Below are 16385 nucleotides of genomic sequence, written 5' to 3'. Positions count from 1 at the left end.
CTGATTTTTACTTCATTTCCCATATACATCCTTTTCTTTCTATTCATACTGCCACATTTTAGTTCAAGTTCTCATCACCTTATAGTTGTACAACTGGAGTAGTTTCTTGCCAATCCCTTAAATTTATCTTTCAAACAAATCCCAAGATCAATTTTTCTTCTCTCTCTCTTCTATCCTCACTACCAAGTGTAAACACCTTAGCCTAGCAAAGTTCTCAGTATTTTTAAACTGAAATCATCAAAATAAAGGTAGGTCTGGGAAATACAGTGGTAGACTTTTATAGACAGTTTTGACGTAATGGTAAAAAGTCTGCAATTAATCAGATATACACCAAAAAGCCAATATTCCTTGAGGGAATATGGGAGACCTTGTTTATATTGTTCATTGCTAATCTACCACCTGGAAGTACCTGGAATACACAGAAGGTATCAATGAATATTTGTTGATTAAATGAGTAAATGATTTAATGAATAAGTTAATAATCCTAAATCTGAGTAGGAATGCCAGGATGAAAGTAGTGTTCTTTGAATATCAGTCTGGTACTTAGACAAATGGAGATTAGTTAGTAGATTACTTTAGAAAAAATAGCTGACATTAATCAAGCTGTTACCACTATTCTAAGATTTTTAGAGGATATATTTAATCCTCACACATCTCAGTCAGACAGATCATATTAAAGATAAGGAAACTGGAATACATAAAAGGCTAAGTATTTTGTGCAAGTACATACAACATTTAAGTGGCCGACAGTATCTGAACCAAGAAAAGGAACCATATGGGTCTGAATTAGGTTGCTGGATGTGAAGATAGTAAAAAATAAATTGGAAAAATATTTTAAAAGTAGAGGCTAGAACAGTAATCACCAAACATTTTCACAGCTCGTATCATTAAGCATTAAAAATCTGCTTTTGCAAATAAAAGTAATTTTTAAATGACATATGTATCACCAATCTGAATACTAAATAATGAAAAAGCTTAATATATTTATTTTTTAGATAAAATTGTTTTAATATTTTCCTCCCCACAACCCAATGGATGGATTTGAACCTAAAATACAGTTATCATCATAGATTGAAAACTAATGTGGACCAAGTTCACTTCTGCAGGGTTTTATGGACAGATTGAAGTCTACCCATAATACCGTTCTTGAAAACCACTGAGACAAATGAGTGTGAAGGCTCATTTCAAATGCAGCTCTGATAAGGTAACCCACAAATGGTGAGTCAGAAGAATCACCTTAGTGGTTAGACAATGTGTTATTAAAATCACAAATTTCTAACAACTCACCCTGGTTGCTGACCTTTCAGGTTAATATAAACTATACATTTTTCTAATCACTATACAAATGAAAGCTCCTGCAGCAATCTTATATGCACCTCTATCTTGAATAGACTTATGTACAATTTATGAAATGAGAAATGTCAAAAATATCTAAGTTTTCCTTTTATTCTTTTTAAGAATAAAACTTCTTAAAGCATTCTAAAAAATAAAACTTACATTCAAAATGAATAACAAATATAACAAAAATTCAAGTAAAAAGTTTCTCATCTTACCCTATCTAGTTCCAGTGTAAACTTCTGATCCCAAGACTGATTGGAAATAGGTTTCCAGCTAGTTTGACCAACCACAGTATTATCTAGCTTCAAAACAGCACAGACGTCATCTGTAATTAAATTTTATAAACGTCCTTAAAAACTTTAAACCTTTAAAACAGAAGTACCACTATTTCATAGCAACAAAAATCTTAAGACCCCTTGAAAATATGATTTTTCATAATCAATACTGAAACTTTTGAATCCTAAATGGCTAGTTAGATATACACACACTTCCAACTAGACCCTCCCAAATTATCCTTTGTGTTTAACAAAAACTGTAATCTATTTTGTTTATGCTGGAATGTGACGGAAAGGACTAACAGGTGACCAGCAGTTGTTCGCTGCACTGGTCAGTACATACTACAGTATGTATGGTTGTGTGTCATTATCAATCATCCAGTTTTTCTTTCTCTACATTTGCTATTTATAAAGCTTGTTGCCTTAAATAATTGTTTATTTTCACATCTTTCCTAAAGTTTCTGTCATATATCAGAAAACATAGTCAAGTTTATCTTTGTACTCTATACTAGGTTGAACTGTCACATGCCTTACCTCCCTTCCAGTTATACATTTATATATAGTTTATATTAATAATCATACTTCAGAATGTCTCCAAAGTGCTTCCTAACCTCGTGCATGTTACTCTCGCCAACCTGCCCTGTCCCTCATCTCAGTGGACTACTGGGCTGCTATCTCAGTAAACATGCCTGGCCCAGCGGTTAGTTATCAAAATTTCAGTTTGGAATAAACAGTGATGCTCAATATTTCATTCTTTCAAAAAAATCAATATTATCTGTCGTTCTGTTTTCTAATATATTTTCAGCAAAGTAAAATCTGTTGCCATTTTGTTTCCTATTATTATAGGTTTTAATATTTTAAAATTATATTATAAAAATCATAATTTTAAAGTATTTTGGCCAACTTGAACACTTCCCATTGTTAAGTCCCTTGGACAGGCCCCTTAATTTGTTAAATGATTTTTAAAAATCTGGTTACTGAACTGGACAAGTCATCGGTTTTTAGAAGATTTCGACTACTTCCGCTTTTACTTTTACTCGTTCTGCTCATGAAAGATGATCTGGTTTCACTTGGACTCCAACCAGGTAGCGCAACCGATGTTGCTTTTGACCGTCCAGGGACATTCTCTAGGATATCTTGGCAGCCCATAAGACGAACTTCCAAAGTACCTGTTAGCATAAATAAATATTCAATAACGTCAATTCTTAACATATAGAACTCTGTCTCTGTTATCTGTTCAGAAACAGAAAAAAAATAATCTACTTAAACAACAAAAACTCTTCTCCCAGAGGATCTATGAGATAACCATCATCTTCCTGTTTTAATTAGAGAAATCATTAAAAATTCTTAATTAAAACAACTATAAGAAATTTTATAGAAATGAACAGCATCTCTCAAAAGCTGTCTGTAGGCCATAAAACAATACAAGTTATATAAACTTCTTGTGTATCTAAATACTTCTATAATTACATGGAAAAATTACAGAATTATGTAGATAGAGGATGTAGGAGGGAAAGCATAAAGCTAAATAATATGCCATTAAAATAGCATACAAAAATTAGAACAAGGAAGTCTGACTATGTGAATAACAGTTATGTTTAACATTTATCTAATTAATACAGAAAATTTTACAGTTTTTTGCATAAATAAATGGGTTTATATTCTACTTGAGATATAAAATGACATTATCTTTCCATTTCTGATAATTCAGTTAGTCAGATAATTATAGGTTGTAATTATCTAAGCAAAAGAACCTGCAATTTCCTTAGGCAAATAAATACTAATGGTGTTCAAAATGAAAATGAGGAACTGTGAGTTAGGTCATTCAGAGATATGGCTTTGTCATCCTTTGGCCTAGAATTAGTATACTAGAATTAAAAATGGTCCTTCAGTATTAAGATTTTAGATATTGCACATAGCATAACATTTTAGGAGGAATATTTCCTAGTAAAAGTTGTTCCATTAAATTTAAATAATTAAAAATTTATTTTATTCAACTTTTTAATTATTCAAAAGTAACTGAAGGATTTACACTTATAACCAAGAAGTAGTAGTAATAAAGCCTCTCAATTCAAACAACTAAAAAAATCAGACAAAATATATGAAAAAAGTGTTAAAGACATTGGACATTAGGCAATGAAGAACAGTGATCTCTGAGAGAGGCAAAACAAACAAGATGAGGCCTAAGACTGCTCCAGCTTACTGTCTTAAGGGTTTCTAGGACACAGTGCAGGGAGGGGGAACTCGGATGGAGCCAAGTTTAGGAGACAAAAATGAGAGTACCAGGAAACCAAGGCAGCTAGAGTTCACAAAACAGTTGGTAAAGTAAAGGAGAGAGCTGTTCAAAGAAAGAACCTGAAATCTTCAGAGGATTTCCCGTACCACACATTCATCAAAATATTAATGAGCACCTGTCTATGAAGAAAATACTTGAGGCAGAGTAAAGAACCACCTGAAAAGGGTAGAAGGAATAATACTCAATGCACACAAGTAGGAACAGTGTCTGTTCCCACCAACCAGGCTTGAAAATCTCAATTTATGAGGCATTTGAGGGAGTAGTCAGAAGAGTGTTGCCCTAAGAGTAGAAAACTACCCCTAAATGATGCTCTTGTCCTATATAACAAATCTTAAAAAGCAGTACCCAAAAGATCAAATTGTTTCCAAATAACTAGAACAAAGCTCAAGAATATTTATAGAAATACAAAAATATCCAGCACCTGACAAGGCAAAATTCACCATGTCTGCCATCTAATCAAAGAATACCAGGTGTATTTGTTTTCTATTGCTACATTATAAACTACCACAAATTTGGTGGCTTAACTGACATAAAATGTTAGGATTAGCAGACAAGGACATTAAAACAGTCAATCTGTTTAAAATGTTGAATACAGATAAGGAAGAAATAAAAGAAACCCAAACCAAATTTCTAGAGATAAAAAAAAAAATAGGGCAATGTCTGAGACTTTAAAAAAACACAGATGGTGGGAATGGTGGCAGATTAAACATTGCAAAAGAAAAACTGAGTGAACTTGAAGACATACCAATAGAAATGATCAAAACTAGAAGACAGAAAGACTTGGGAGAGAGAAAATAACCAAAACAGTACATATGTGAACTGTGAGTTTAACTTCAAGTGGCTAATATATGTGTAATTGAAGTTCCTGAGAGAGACTGGGGGATGAAAAATATACTTAAGGAAAAATAGCTAAAAATTCTCCAAATTTGATGAAAACTATAAACCCAAGAAGTATCTAAAACGTTCAATGAACATCAAACAAAAGAAACAGAACCACACCAAAGCACACTATAATCCAATTTCTCAAAACCAGTGATAAACAGAAAACACTAAAAGCAAGAGAAAAACCACATTACATACAGAGGAACAAAGATTAGGATGGCAGATTTCTCACTGGAAACTAGGAAAGCCAAGACTATATATTTTACATATGTGTGGTTTATTGTATGTTAATTATACCTCAATAAAACTGCTCTAAAAACTGGATATTGATGATGGTAGAACAACCATATATATTTACTAAAAAATCATAAAACTTATGTATACTTAAAATGGGTGAATTCTACGGTATGTGAGTTATGCTATTAAAGGTGGAGGGTGCAGCTTCAATCTTATGTTTTGTTAGGTTGTGGAAATCTTAGTATGAAGTGATAAGACAGATTAAGTATAATGGATATCATTTTTATTTTACTTCAAAAAAATTTGTTGTGTCTGTTTTTTATTTGGTTTTGGTTGTGGTTTAACTGGCAAACTTAGCTCATTTCCACCATAAATGCTCAGCTGTAAAAGTCATCCTGGGGAAACTGAAAACATCTGGCTACTACTTCAAACCATGGTAGCTTATTAAATATTTTAGTAATTTCAATATATTAGGACATGACAATGCTCAACACCTGCTTTCATTTAGGAAAAAAAAAAATCCGGAGGGAGTTAAGATTTTTATTAAACATCTAGAAAGTTTCTTTCATGAGGCGACACAATTGCAATTGCATATAACCACATCAGAAATAGCTTAAAACTACATTCTTTACTTTCATAATCTACAATATGAAAACTTTAAAACAAGCAAATCCAAGAAGTAAATGTTTGTATTCATAAGCAGTAGCTATGAATTACATCAGAATAAGTAAATGTTTTTTTATTTCTTTCAACTGTCTGGAAAATCTATTTTATTAATTCAGTATTTTATCTTGGTATAACTGAGTAACATCTTTTTTAATTTTGAAGAAATTTCCTCTTATAAAAATTAAATTTCTCAAAATATGGAGCAAAAAAATCAATTATACCTTACATCACAGTAGCAACAAATTTGCAAATTTCAACACTATAAACACACAACCACAAAAGAAACCAGAGTTTAAAGTAGACAAACCACAAATAATAGCATGCAGTGAAAAATTCAGAACAGTAAATCCTCTTACTATTTATCCATGTTTATCTTTCATCATGTTTAATCCTTTATCCATAACAGTACTATTTCTCTTCCTAGTCATATTTAGTTTATGGTCCAGTAAGAGTTTAAAGAAATTTTTTTCAAAAACCAAAATGTTTTAAGAATTGTAAGATATTTCTTTTTAGATTGGTAATTTGTATCACTTTGAGTAAAATTCAGTAAGAGAATGAAGAACAGGAAAAGAAAGAACTGAAAAGAGGTTAAAATTCAAGAGCTGGGAGGAGGAGCAGACTACAATAGAAAAGGGAAAAAAAAAATCCAGCCATATCAGCTGAGTTTCTGAAATGTGGCTTTATTACTTTTCTAGAAATATTGATAATTTCCAAATATTTGGCAACCATATTTTAATCGATGACTCATTCAGAAATTCTTGAGTATCCACACTATGTTCAGCACTGAGCCAAAGATGGTGAAACTTATTAAGCACAGTCCCTGCCTAATTATCAAATAGTACTTATCAAGTATTTGTCAAATGTATAAAATGTCCTGTGCTATGGGCAAAGAGTATATGTAGACAGACAACGAGGTCTTTGTTCTTTATAGGTGCATATTCCAGTTTTGATTAAAAAACACATACAATAAGATGGATAATAAAGCGAAGACATTTAAACAGGGCAGGGGAACACTGTGCAAAAACAAGTTTAACTGTTTAACTGTGATAGCAGATTCATGGTAGGAGTTATATTGATATGGCTAGAAAGATAAACAGCTACTACAGCATGGAGGAGTCAGACCAGAGGCTCCCACGCTTTCTCAAGTTCATGGTACCCTAATGTTTTATATTTTCAACATGCCCTAGGCCAAAAGAAATATCTAATAGTTCTATTTATTAAATAGTTAGGCCCAAACATAGGAGATCATTGATATCTGTGCTCACAAAGTAATAGCTATTTTAAAAAATAATATACATAACTATAAGAAAAAGTATTTTTATCTCATTCTAAAAAAGCAATATTACTTTCTAACGAGATGTGTGTACCTACTGGGCACCATACAACTTCTCAAGCTTTGGAATCCGTTTGGAAACTGCTTCCCTGATTTCCTACTCCACACAGCATTTTTTAAAATCACAGCAACCAAGGAAAACCAGCTTCACAAATATATGACATCACTGAAAGGAATGTAGCTCCACCTAATGCTGAAACTGCAACTACCTTGAGCTAGTAGTTTGAATGGTGACTGTAGGAAGTGCAGTTAATGCTATGTTTCCCTTGAAAACTTAAAATATCCTATTGTGCTCCTGTGAATTCATTTTGGTATCATAGGGTGCCTCAGATTTAAGAATGCAACTTGGGAACTGCAGGTTTAAACTGACCCAGTAGTATTAATAACAGCAAGTTTAACTGTAAATTTGTCCTTCAAGTTTTGATGTAAAAGCTTATCGTAGTATAAAACTGATTAATGATATAGCAACTAGAATGTGATAGTATGCTACGCAATACTGAAGAACATTTTCATAACTTCAAAATATTAAATGACTATTTTTAAGATAAAACTCTTGTTGACATCAATATCGATAAGAAAATTTAAGAATTCTGGAAAGTCTGTATAAGAAAAATATGTCATATTCACATGGGCCATAAAAGCCTTTGTAGGTAATGTCACAGAAAGTGGTGGAAGAGGAAAAGTCCAAAGACAGCTTCATCACAGAAAATAACTGGTGAAAACCGTCAGAACTAACTTTATCAGAACTCTGGAAAATAGTCAAAGGTTTACTATAACCAAACAAATGCTTAATCAAAATCAAAAAAGGGAATGGACACTTGGTGTTGAGAGTTTCATGGAATACTTACCTTTGCCTCATTCTCCTACCCTCCCAACAGCTCAGTGGCAATATTGAACATGGCAGCCTGCATTCCTGCTGTAGGGTCCTGGTGCCGGAGGGAGCAGAAAATATCTCATTCTCAAAGAATTGTGGATGCCTGCTTTGACCTGTTTGAGGGCTCCCTGAAGGACTAATACAAAGGACTTATCTTTATTTTACCTAACAAGGAAATCTCTGAGGGCAGAGATGTAGCTAAGTGGAGGGCATCTGTCAAAAATATTTGAAAGCAAATGAACTGGCCACTGAAGTCTTGGGCAAAAGATATCAACTGAGGCAAAAAACAGGCAAGTCAAGAAACCTGGGAGAAAAAGCTACCAAGCGAAATGCTTTGTAGAATAAGGGCTTTGTAGTGATTCTGCATGTTATTGGGAAACGAGAAGGCTAAGTTCAAGAAGGAGGCATTTTCAGAAGAGATTTGAGAAGACCCTAAATACTCACCTGTGATTGATTCTCAAAGTCTGCACAAGGAAATGCAGAGTTGTAAAGTGGCTGAGTGCTAAAGGTATGACTAACACACACAGAGCCCAGCTGCAAAGATTGGGCAATTTTTTTCCCTTAAGGAATTAAAGGAAATGTCTGCCAAAACACTAGATGACCACCATGTTAATGAAACAGACACTTCAGGGACCATATCTGACAAAGAATACAGTCTTTAGAAACTAAATTATAAAAGTCACTAAACAGACAACTACATACAACGTATAGCAGCATCAAGATATCCTTCAGAAGAGGAATATCTGATTTATGAGGTAAGTATTCTAGGGAAGGAGAGTATTTAAACTATGAAGCAAGCACAGAAACAGTATAGTTGGTTCATAGGAAAAAAAAGTTAACAGAAACTGTTCTTGGGGAAGCCAAGACATTGGACTTACTGGAAAACGACTTTATATCAATTGTCTTAAACATGCTAAAAGGTCTAAAAGAAACTATGGACAAAGATTTAAAGCAAACAAGGAAAATGGTGTCTCAACAAATAGAGAATATCAATAAGGAGTAAAAATTATACAAAAATAACCAAACAGATATCCTGGAGTTGAAAAGTACAACTGAAACAAAAAAATTTACGAGAGGGGTTCAACAGCATATTTGAGCATGGAGAAGAGATGAAGTCAGCAAACTTGAAGGTAGGTCAATTGAAATTATTCAGTCTTAGAAGCAGAAAGAAAAAAGAAGAAAAGTAAGCAGAACCTAAGAGAAATACCATGAAGCACATCAATATGTGCATAATAAAAGTCCCAGAAGGAGAAGAAAGTGGCAGAAAGAACATTTGAAGAAATAATGGCTGACAACATGCCAAATTTGATAAAAAGACATAAACCTACACATCAAGGATCTCAAAAAATTTAAGTAGGATAAACTCAAAGAGATCCACTCCAAGACATATTATAATTAAGTTGTGAAAAGCCAAAGACACGGTGAATTTTGAAAGCAGCAAGAAAGGATCGTCACTTATAAAGGATCCACAATAACATTAACAGCTGATATCTCATCAGAAAGCATTAAGGGACTGGGGTGACATTTTTAAAGAGCCCAATGTCAACCAGGAATTCTATATGTAGCAAAATTATTGTTCAAAAATAAAAGAAAAAATAGAGATTCTCAAATAAACAAAAGCTAAAGGTCACTAGGACACCGGCCTGCCCTTAAGAATTGCTAAAGGAAATCATTCAGATTGAAATGAAAGGACACTAGACAGTAACCTGAAACCAAAAGAAAGGAAGGAAGAGCGAGAGGGATGGAGGGGGAGAGGGAGAGAGAAGAGGGACAGAGGAAGGGAGGGAGAGAGAGAAAAGAGAGGTAAGCAGAGGAAGAGAGAAAATGAACACTGTAAAACTAATTACATAAGCCAATATAAAAAGGCCAGTATTACTGTATTTTTGGTTCATAACTTTTTGTTTTCTTAATGATTTAAAAGAAAAATGCATAAAACAGTATTTATAATCTACATTAATGGGCACATGGTGTATTAAGACATAATTTATGATATAAAGGGAGGGAGGCACTTTTTTAGGCTATTGAAGTTAGAATCAATTCAAACAAGATTGTTAAAAATTTAGGATGTTAGCTATAATCACCATATGAATGTTTATAGTAGTTTTATTCATTATTGCCAAAATGTGGAAGCAACCAAGATGTCTTTCAATAGGTGAATGAATAAACTGTAGTACATCCAAACAATGGAATACTACTCAGTGCTAAGACAAAACGAGCTATCAAGTTACGAAAAGACACGGAAGAAACTTAACTGCATATTACTAAGTGAAAGAAACCAATCTGAAAAGGCTAAATACTGTATGAATCCAACTATATGACATTCTGGAAAAGGCAACTATGGCAACGGGAAAAAGATTAGTGGTTGTAAGGGGTTGGGAGGTTAGAAAAATAAAGAGATGAATAGCAGAGCACAGAGGATTTTTAGGGCAGTGCAACTATTCTGTATGATACTACAATGGTGATACATGTCATTATACATCTGTCAAAACCTACAGAAATGTACAATACCCAAGAGTGTGCCCTAATGTAAATTATGGACTTTCAGTGATAATGACTTGTCAATGTAGGTTCATCAATTAAGAAAATTTACAACTCTGGTGCAGAATGTTGATAGTGGAGGAGGCTGTGTGTATGTGGAGACGAGGTTTATGAGGACTTTGTACTGTCTGCTCAGTTTTGCTGTGAACCTAAAACTGCTCTAAAAAACAAAGTTTACCAATTAAAAAAAAAATACATGGGGGGCGAGGTGCGCAAACAAACAAACAAACAAAAAAAAAACCATACATACATATATATACTCACACAAAGGGAAAAAAGGAAATAAGGGAATAAAAAAGTAAACTAGAAAAATTCAATCAAACACAAAAGAAGGTAGTATCAGAATTCAGAAAAGAAAAAATAAACAGTTGTAAAAAAACAAACAGGAAAATGACAGAAGTCCTTTTGTTGTAAAATAAAAAATTTGGCTGGTTTTTGTCCCTGGTTTCTGGGAGGAAGCCTCTAAACCCTTGGAATTTCCCTAGTGACTGGAGTGTCTTTGTTATTCATGGTGGACCCCTCAGACCACACCTGAGTTTAATACTAACAAGGTGACTCATGGTGGGCCCCTAGACAGTTTCAGGATGAGGGGTGGCCATGCCAAAAAGACTAACCATATCTTTAGGGGGTTGGAGCTTTGAGCCACATGATATCAGCCGGACCTCTAGTGAGGGGTGGAAGGCTGGAGATTGAATTCAGTTCAATCATGTAGCCAATGATTCACTCAATCACACCTATGTAACAAAGTCCCAATAAAAACTCTGGACACCTAAAGCTCAAGTGAACTTCCTGGTTGATGACAGATTTGATGTGTTGGGAGGGTAGTATATCCTAAGGGCACATAAACTTCATGTTTGAGATCCTCCCAGGTCTCATCCTATAATTTCTTTTCTTTTGGCTGGTCCTAAATTGTTTCCTTTATAATAAAACTGTAATCATAGGTATAGTGCTTTCCTGAGTTCTATGAGTTGTTCTAGCAAATTATTGAGCCTGAGGTAGTAATAGGAATCCTGGAATTTGTAGCCAGTTGGTCAGAAGTGCACATGGCCTAGGAAACTTTAAGCTAGTGTCTGAAGTGAGGGCATCTTGTGGGAGACTGTGCCATAAACCTGTGAAATTTAACCTAACTCCCAGTAGTTACAACCAGAATTATATGGCATCTTATCAGTAATTACCTTAAATGTAAATGGATGAAACTATTCATTTAAAAAGCAGAGATTGACAGAATGAATTAAAAAAAACATGATCCAATAATATGTACCTAAAATAGACTCATATTAGATCCAAAGATACATATAAATTGAAAGTAAAAGGACAGAAAAAATATTCAATGCAAATAGTAACCAAAAGGCAGTGGGAATGGCTATACTAACATTATACAAAATAAACTAAATAAAAAAACCGTTACAGGAGACAAATAAGGACATTATTACATTGGTAAAAGAATCAATACATCAAGAAGATAAAATAATTATAAATATACATGCACCTAACAACACAGGCCAAAAACTATGAAAGAAAAATTTACATAATTGAAGGAAGAAATATGGACAGTTCCACAAAAATAGTGGGAGACTTCACTATACCATTTTCAATAATGGCTAGAAAAGCTATAATCAAAAAAAAAAAAAAAAAAAAGAAAGAAAGAAAGAAAAAGAAAATAAGTGTTGGTGAAGATTTAGAGAAACTGGAATTCTCATACATTGCTGTTAGAAATGTAAAATGAGGCAAATCCTGTGGAAAAGTTTGACAGTTACTCAAAGATTTATATACAGTTACTACATGACCTAGCAATTGTACTCCTAGGTATATAACCTGCCCCCCAAATTGAAAATAGATGTTCAAACAAAAATCTGCAAACAGACGTTCATAAGAGCACTACTTACAACAGTCCAAAGATAGAAAGAACCCAATATTCTGACAAATGGATAAACAAATGTGGTTCAGGTTGGGTTGAATATTCTTCTTTTCTTTTTTTTTTTTGAGACAGAGTCTCACTCTGTTGCCCGGGCTAGAGTGAGTGCCATGGAGTCAGTCTAGCTCACAGCAACCTCAAACTCCTGGGCTTAAGCGATCCTACTGCCTCAGCCTCCCGAGTAGCTGGGACTACAGGCATGCACCACCATGCCCGGCTAATTTTTTCTATATATATATTTTAGTTGTCCATATAATTTCTTTCTTTCTATTTTTAGTAGAGACGGGGTCTTGCTCTTGCTCAGGCTGGTCTTGAACTCCTGACCTCGAGCGATCCACCCGCCTCGGCCTTCCAGAGTGCTAGGATTACAGGCGTGAGCCACTGCGCCCGGCCTGGGTTGAATATTCTTTATCTGAAATGTCTGGGTCCAGAATCATCTCAGATTTCAGGTTTGTTCGAATTTTGGAATATTTGCATTATACTTACCAGTTGAGCCTCTCTAATCTGGAAATCTGAAATCCAAAATGCTTCAGTGAGAATTTCCTTTGAGCATCATGTTGGTGCTCAAAAGTTTAGAATTTTGGAGCATTCTGGATTTCAGATTTTTGGATTAGAAATGCTCAATCAGTATCTATCCATACAATGGAATATTATTCAGCCATAAAAAAGAATAAAATACTGATATATACTACAACACGAATAAACCTTGAAAACAGTATGCTAAGTAAAAGAAGCCAGACACAAAAGGCCACAATTATATAATTCCATTTATATGAAATATCTATAATAGACAAATCAACAGAAACAGAAAGCCAATTAGAGGTTCCCAGGGACTAGGAATAAGGGGGAATAAGGAGTGACTGCTTAAAGGGTACTGGTTTCCTTTTAGGGTGATGAAAATGCTCTGGAGCTAGATAATGATGATGGTTATACAACTAAATGTTTCTGAATTATATAAAATTTAAATGGTTAAAACAATAAATTTTACATTATGTGTATTTTACCATGATTAAAAAAAAAACCCTGTGCATTTTTTTCATTTATTAAACCAGAACCAGATATGAAAAAAAACAAGGCATATGTGCTACATACCTGTTAATGCTGCTGGTTTGGATAGTGTACTATATTGGTTTTGTGTAGATATCATACTTTGACGTGGACTTAGTGTTGGTGATGCAACAAGCGAGAGCTCCTCAATAATAATACTGCTTTTGGGATGATTCTTGGGAAGTTCATTTAATCTCTGCTCTAACGAATACTTTAAAAGGTCCAACTTCTGACTTGATTCATTAAATCTTGCTTGAGCCTTACACAGGGAAAAGACAATTGTTGTCATTTAAATAATCACATACTTTGAATAATGTATTTATTAAACAGATTAAAATATTTATTTAAAATTACTTCTGAAAGTGCTTTTCTGTCTGTTACTTTTCCTGAGCCAAGTAATTTCATTACATTCTTTGCACCTTCTGCTACTGCAAACTCTATCCTAAAATGATGCCTTAATTCTTCCATCCGAAGTTCAAGAGGACTTATCACAGGTTTTGCTGGAAGAAAAAAAAACTTTAATTTAACATTTTATTTGACTTTCTAATTTGTGATTAAAAATCATGAAGAGAAATGAATTCCTATGACACTAAGTTAGTCTTTAAGTCAATAAACACTGAAGTAATACTAGATACAATGTTGAAATTCTGAGCCTTCCATTTTGATCATTACACATATCTAAATTACAAATCTGAAAAAAGATTTTAGAACTGAAGATATCCATATGTTATAGTATAATGAGACTGAGATAGTTTCTAGTTCTGCTTTTAGCAACGAGCTGTAAAGATTCCCTTTGGAATTTCAAAGAACAACAACAACAACAAAAAAAAAAAAACCAAAAAACAAAGCCATACTCTTCAACAGACAACAGGTTTTTAAAAATAAAGCACTGATTAGAAGTATTTGATAGTCAATTAAAATAAAGAGCTACATTCTAGATCATTATCTTCTTGAAGCATGAAAGCCAAATATCTAAAAGCAATCATCCATATAAAGAGTGTAAACTCAAGATTAAAAAAAAAATGCTTCCTCCCCCTTAACTTTGAACCATTGTCTCTTTCCTACATAAGATTTGTTTAGCACCATATTCCCCTAATGAGAAGAATGACAATTTATCTCCATTCCATCACCGTTATCAAAAGCCAATTCATTGGTCTGGACTGCCTGTAGAATCTGCATTCGTATGACTTCTATTTTTGTCTTGCTGTCCTGAAGCAGTTGCTGAGCTGTACCATGGAGCTTCCGATCCTATTAAAAATAAGTTAGGAAAGGTAAGCAGATAAAGGGACAAATGAAACATTTTCCTATCTTCTAAACAGATCAACTGATATATCAGCAAGTGAAAAACAGACTTAAAAGAACACTGTGAACACTGCAATATACAATCTTTTAGATAATTTACAAAAGCAGCTAACTTACAGGGCAATAACTGAGAAAAACAATTCCATTAGTTAAGACAATTTGAGAGAAAAAAGGTCTTATTAATGTTGTGTTTCTAAAATTTATTTTTATTATATGTATTTTCAGTGTACAACATGATTTAATACACACAGGTATAGTGAAATGATTTCTATAGTCAAACAAATTTACTGGTCCATCACCTTCTATAGTTACTCTGTCTGTGTGTGTGCGTGTGTGTGTGTATGTATTAATAGCACCTAAAATCTACTCTCTTAGCAAATTTTCAGTATATAAAATTATAAACTATAGTCATCATGTTGTATTATATCTCTAGACTTATTCATCCTACCTAACTGCAAATTTGTACCCTTTGACCTACTTCTCCCCATTTCTTCTTCCTCTCTGCTGCTGGTAACCACTGTTCTACTGTTTATATTTATTCATATTTTTTTTAAGATTTCACATATAAGTGAGATCATATAGTATTTTTCTTTCTGTGGATGGCTTATTTCACATAGGGTTCATCCATGTTGTCACAAATGGCAGGATATCCTTTTTTAAGGCTGAATAATATTTCATCGTGTGTGTGTGTGTGTGTGTGTGTGTGTGTGTAAACATTATCCATTCATTCGCCAATGGATACTGTAGATTGTTTGAATATTTGTGTTTAAAAGAAGATCCACATCCAAATTCACATTTGTAATTTTGTCTTTGCTTTACACAAAATTTAAAGAATTTTCCTTCACCGTGATCAATAACTGACTCAGAAACAGTATGATGACTGTGATTGTGACTGTGATTAAGCCTAAAAAATTTAGATTATCTCTTCTTCTCCCATTATATTTCAGTTAAATTTTCAAGGAGCTTCACATATATAGGCAAATTTTAAAAACAGCTAATCACAGATAGTATTTGTGTTCCATCAAATTCTAAGAGAAGCAGAAAACAGCTTTGTCAACCTTGGTAATAATGAGAATGGTCCCTAGAAACTCTTGAATGTCAAAAAAACAAACAAAAAAAGAGACCTTCTCAATGAAGCTGGGGAGAAAGTACTGAATACTGTACTGAATAAACTTCCCTCATCTCCTAAGGCTTCAAAGAAAGGTTCTAAATTAAGTGAAATGATGTTACTGCCGTACCTCTTTAGTTCCAGTAACACTGAATGTGAGTGACAGAAGGAACTGTAGTAGGCCAAATAAAGGCCCACCTAGAGATGTCCACATTCTAAGTCCAACAATCTTGTTAATATGTTACCTTATATAGCAAAGGGGACTTAAGGTAGCAGATGGAAGTGAGGTTATTAATCATCTGACCTTAAAATATATCCAGGTAGGCCCAATGTAATTACAGAGTTCCTTAAATGTGAAAGTAAAAGAGGTCAGAGTGATATGATGTAAGGAAAACTGTTGCTGGCTTGGAAGACAAAGGAAGATGGCCATGAGCCAAGGAACGTGGGTAGGCTCTAGAATCTGAAAAGAGTAAGGAAACATTCTCTCCTATGTCGTCCAGAAGGGAATGCAGTCCTGTCAACACTGTGATTTTAGCTCAGTAAAATCCATTTCAAACAACGTAACTACAAAATC

At 33.7% G+C, this 16385-nt stretch overlaps 1 protein-coding gene across 1 annotated transcript in view; it reads right to left on the bottom strand.

The window, feature by feature from the left end:
- Window positions 1-16385, bottom strand: part of PKN2 (protein kinase N2) — a 138768-nt gene that overhangs the window by 42397 nt on the left and 79986 nt on the right. Inside the window, exons 4-8 of the mRNA XM_069478175.1 lie at window positions 14532-14649; window positions 13756-13901; window positions 13447-13660; window positions 2597-2782; window positions 1554-1663 (exon numbers count right to left, since the gene is read on the bottom strand). Coding sequence (XP_069334276.1) covers window positions 1554-1663; window positions 2597-2782; window positions 13447-13660; window positions 13756-13901; window positions 14532-14649 — 774 coding nt within the window. The remainder of the gene's footprint in view (window positions 1-1553; window positions 1664-2596; window positions 2783-13446; window positions 13661-13755; window positions 13902-14531; window positions 14650-16385) is intronic.

This window comes from Eulemur rufifrons, chromosome 8 (assembly GCF_041146395.1).
Source record: "Eulemur rufifrons isolate Redbay chromosome 8, OSU_ERuf_1, whole genome shotgun sequence".
Taxonomy (NCBI): Eukaryota; Metazoa; Chordata; class Mammalia; order Primates; family Lemuridae; genus Eulemur; species Eulemur rufifrons.
The sequence above is the reverse complement of the archived record's forward strand: the minus strand, read 5'-3'. Positions and strand labels throughout refer to the sequence as shown.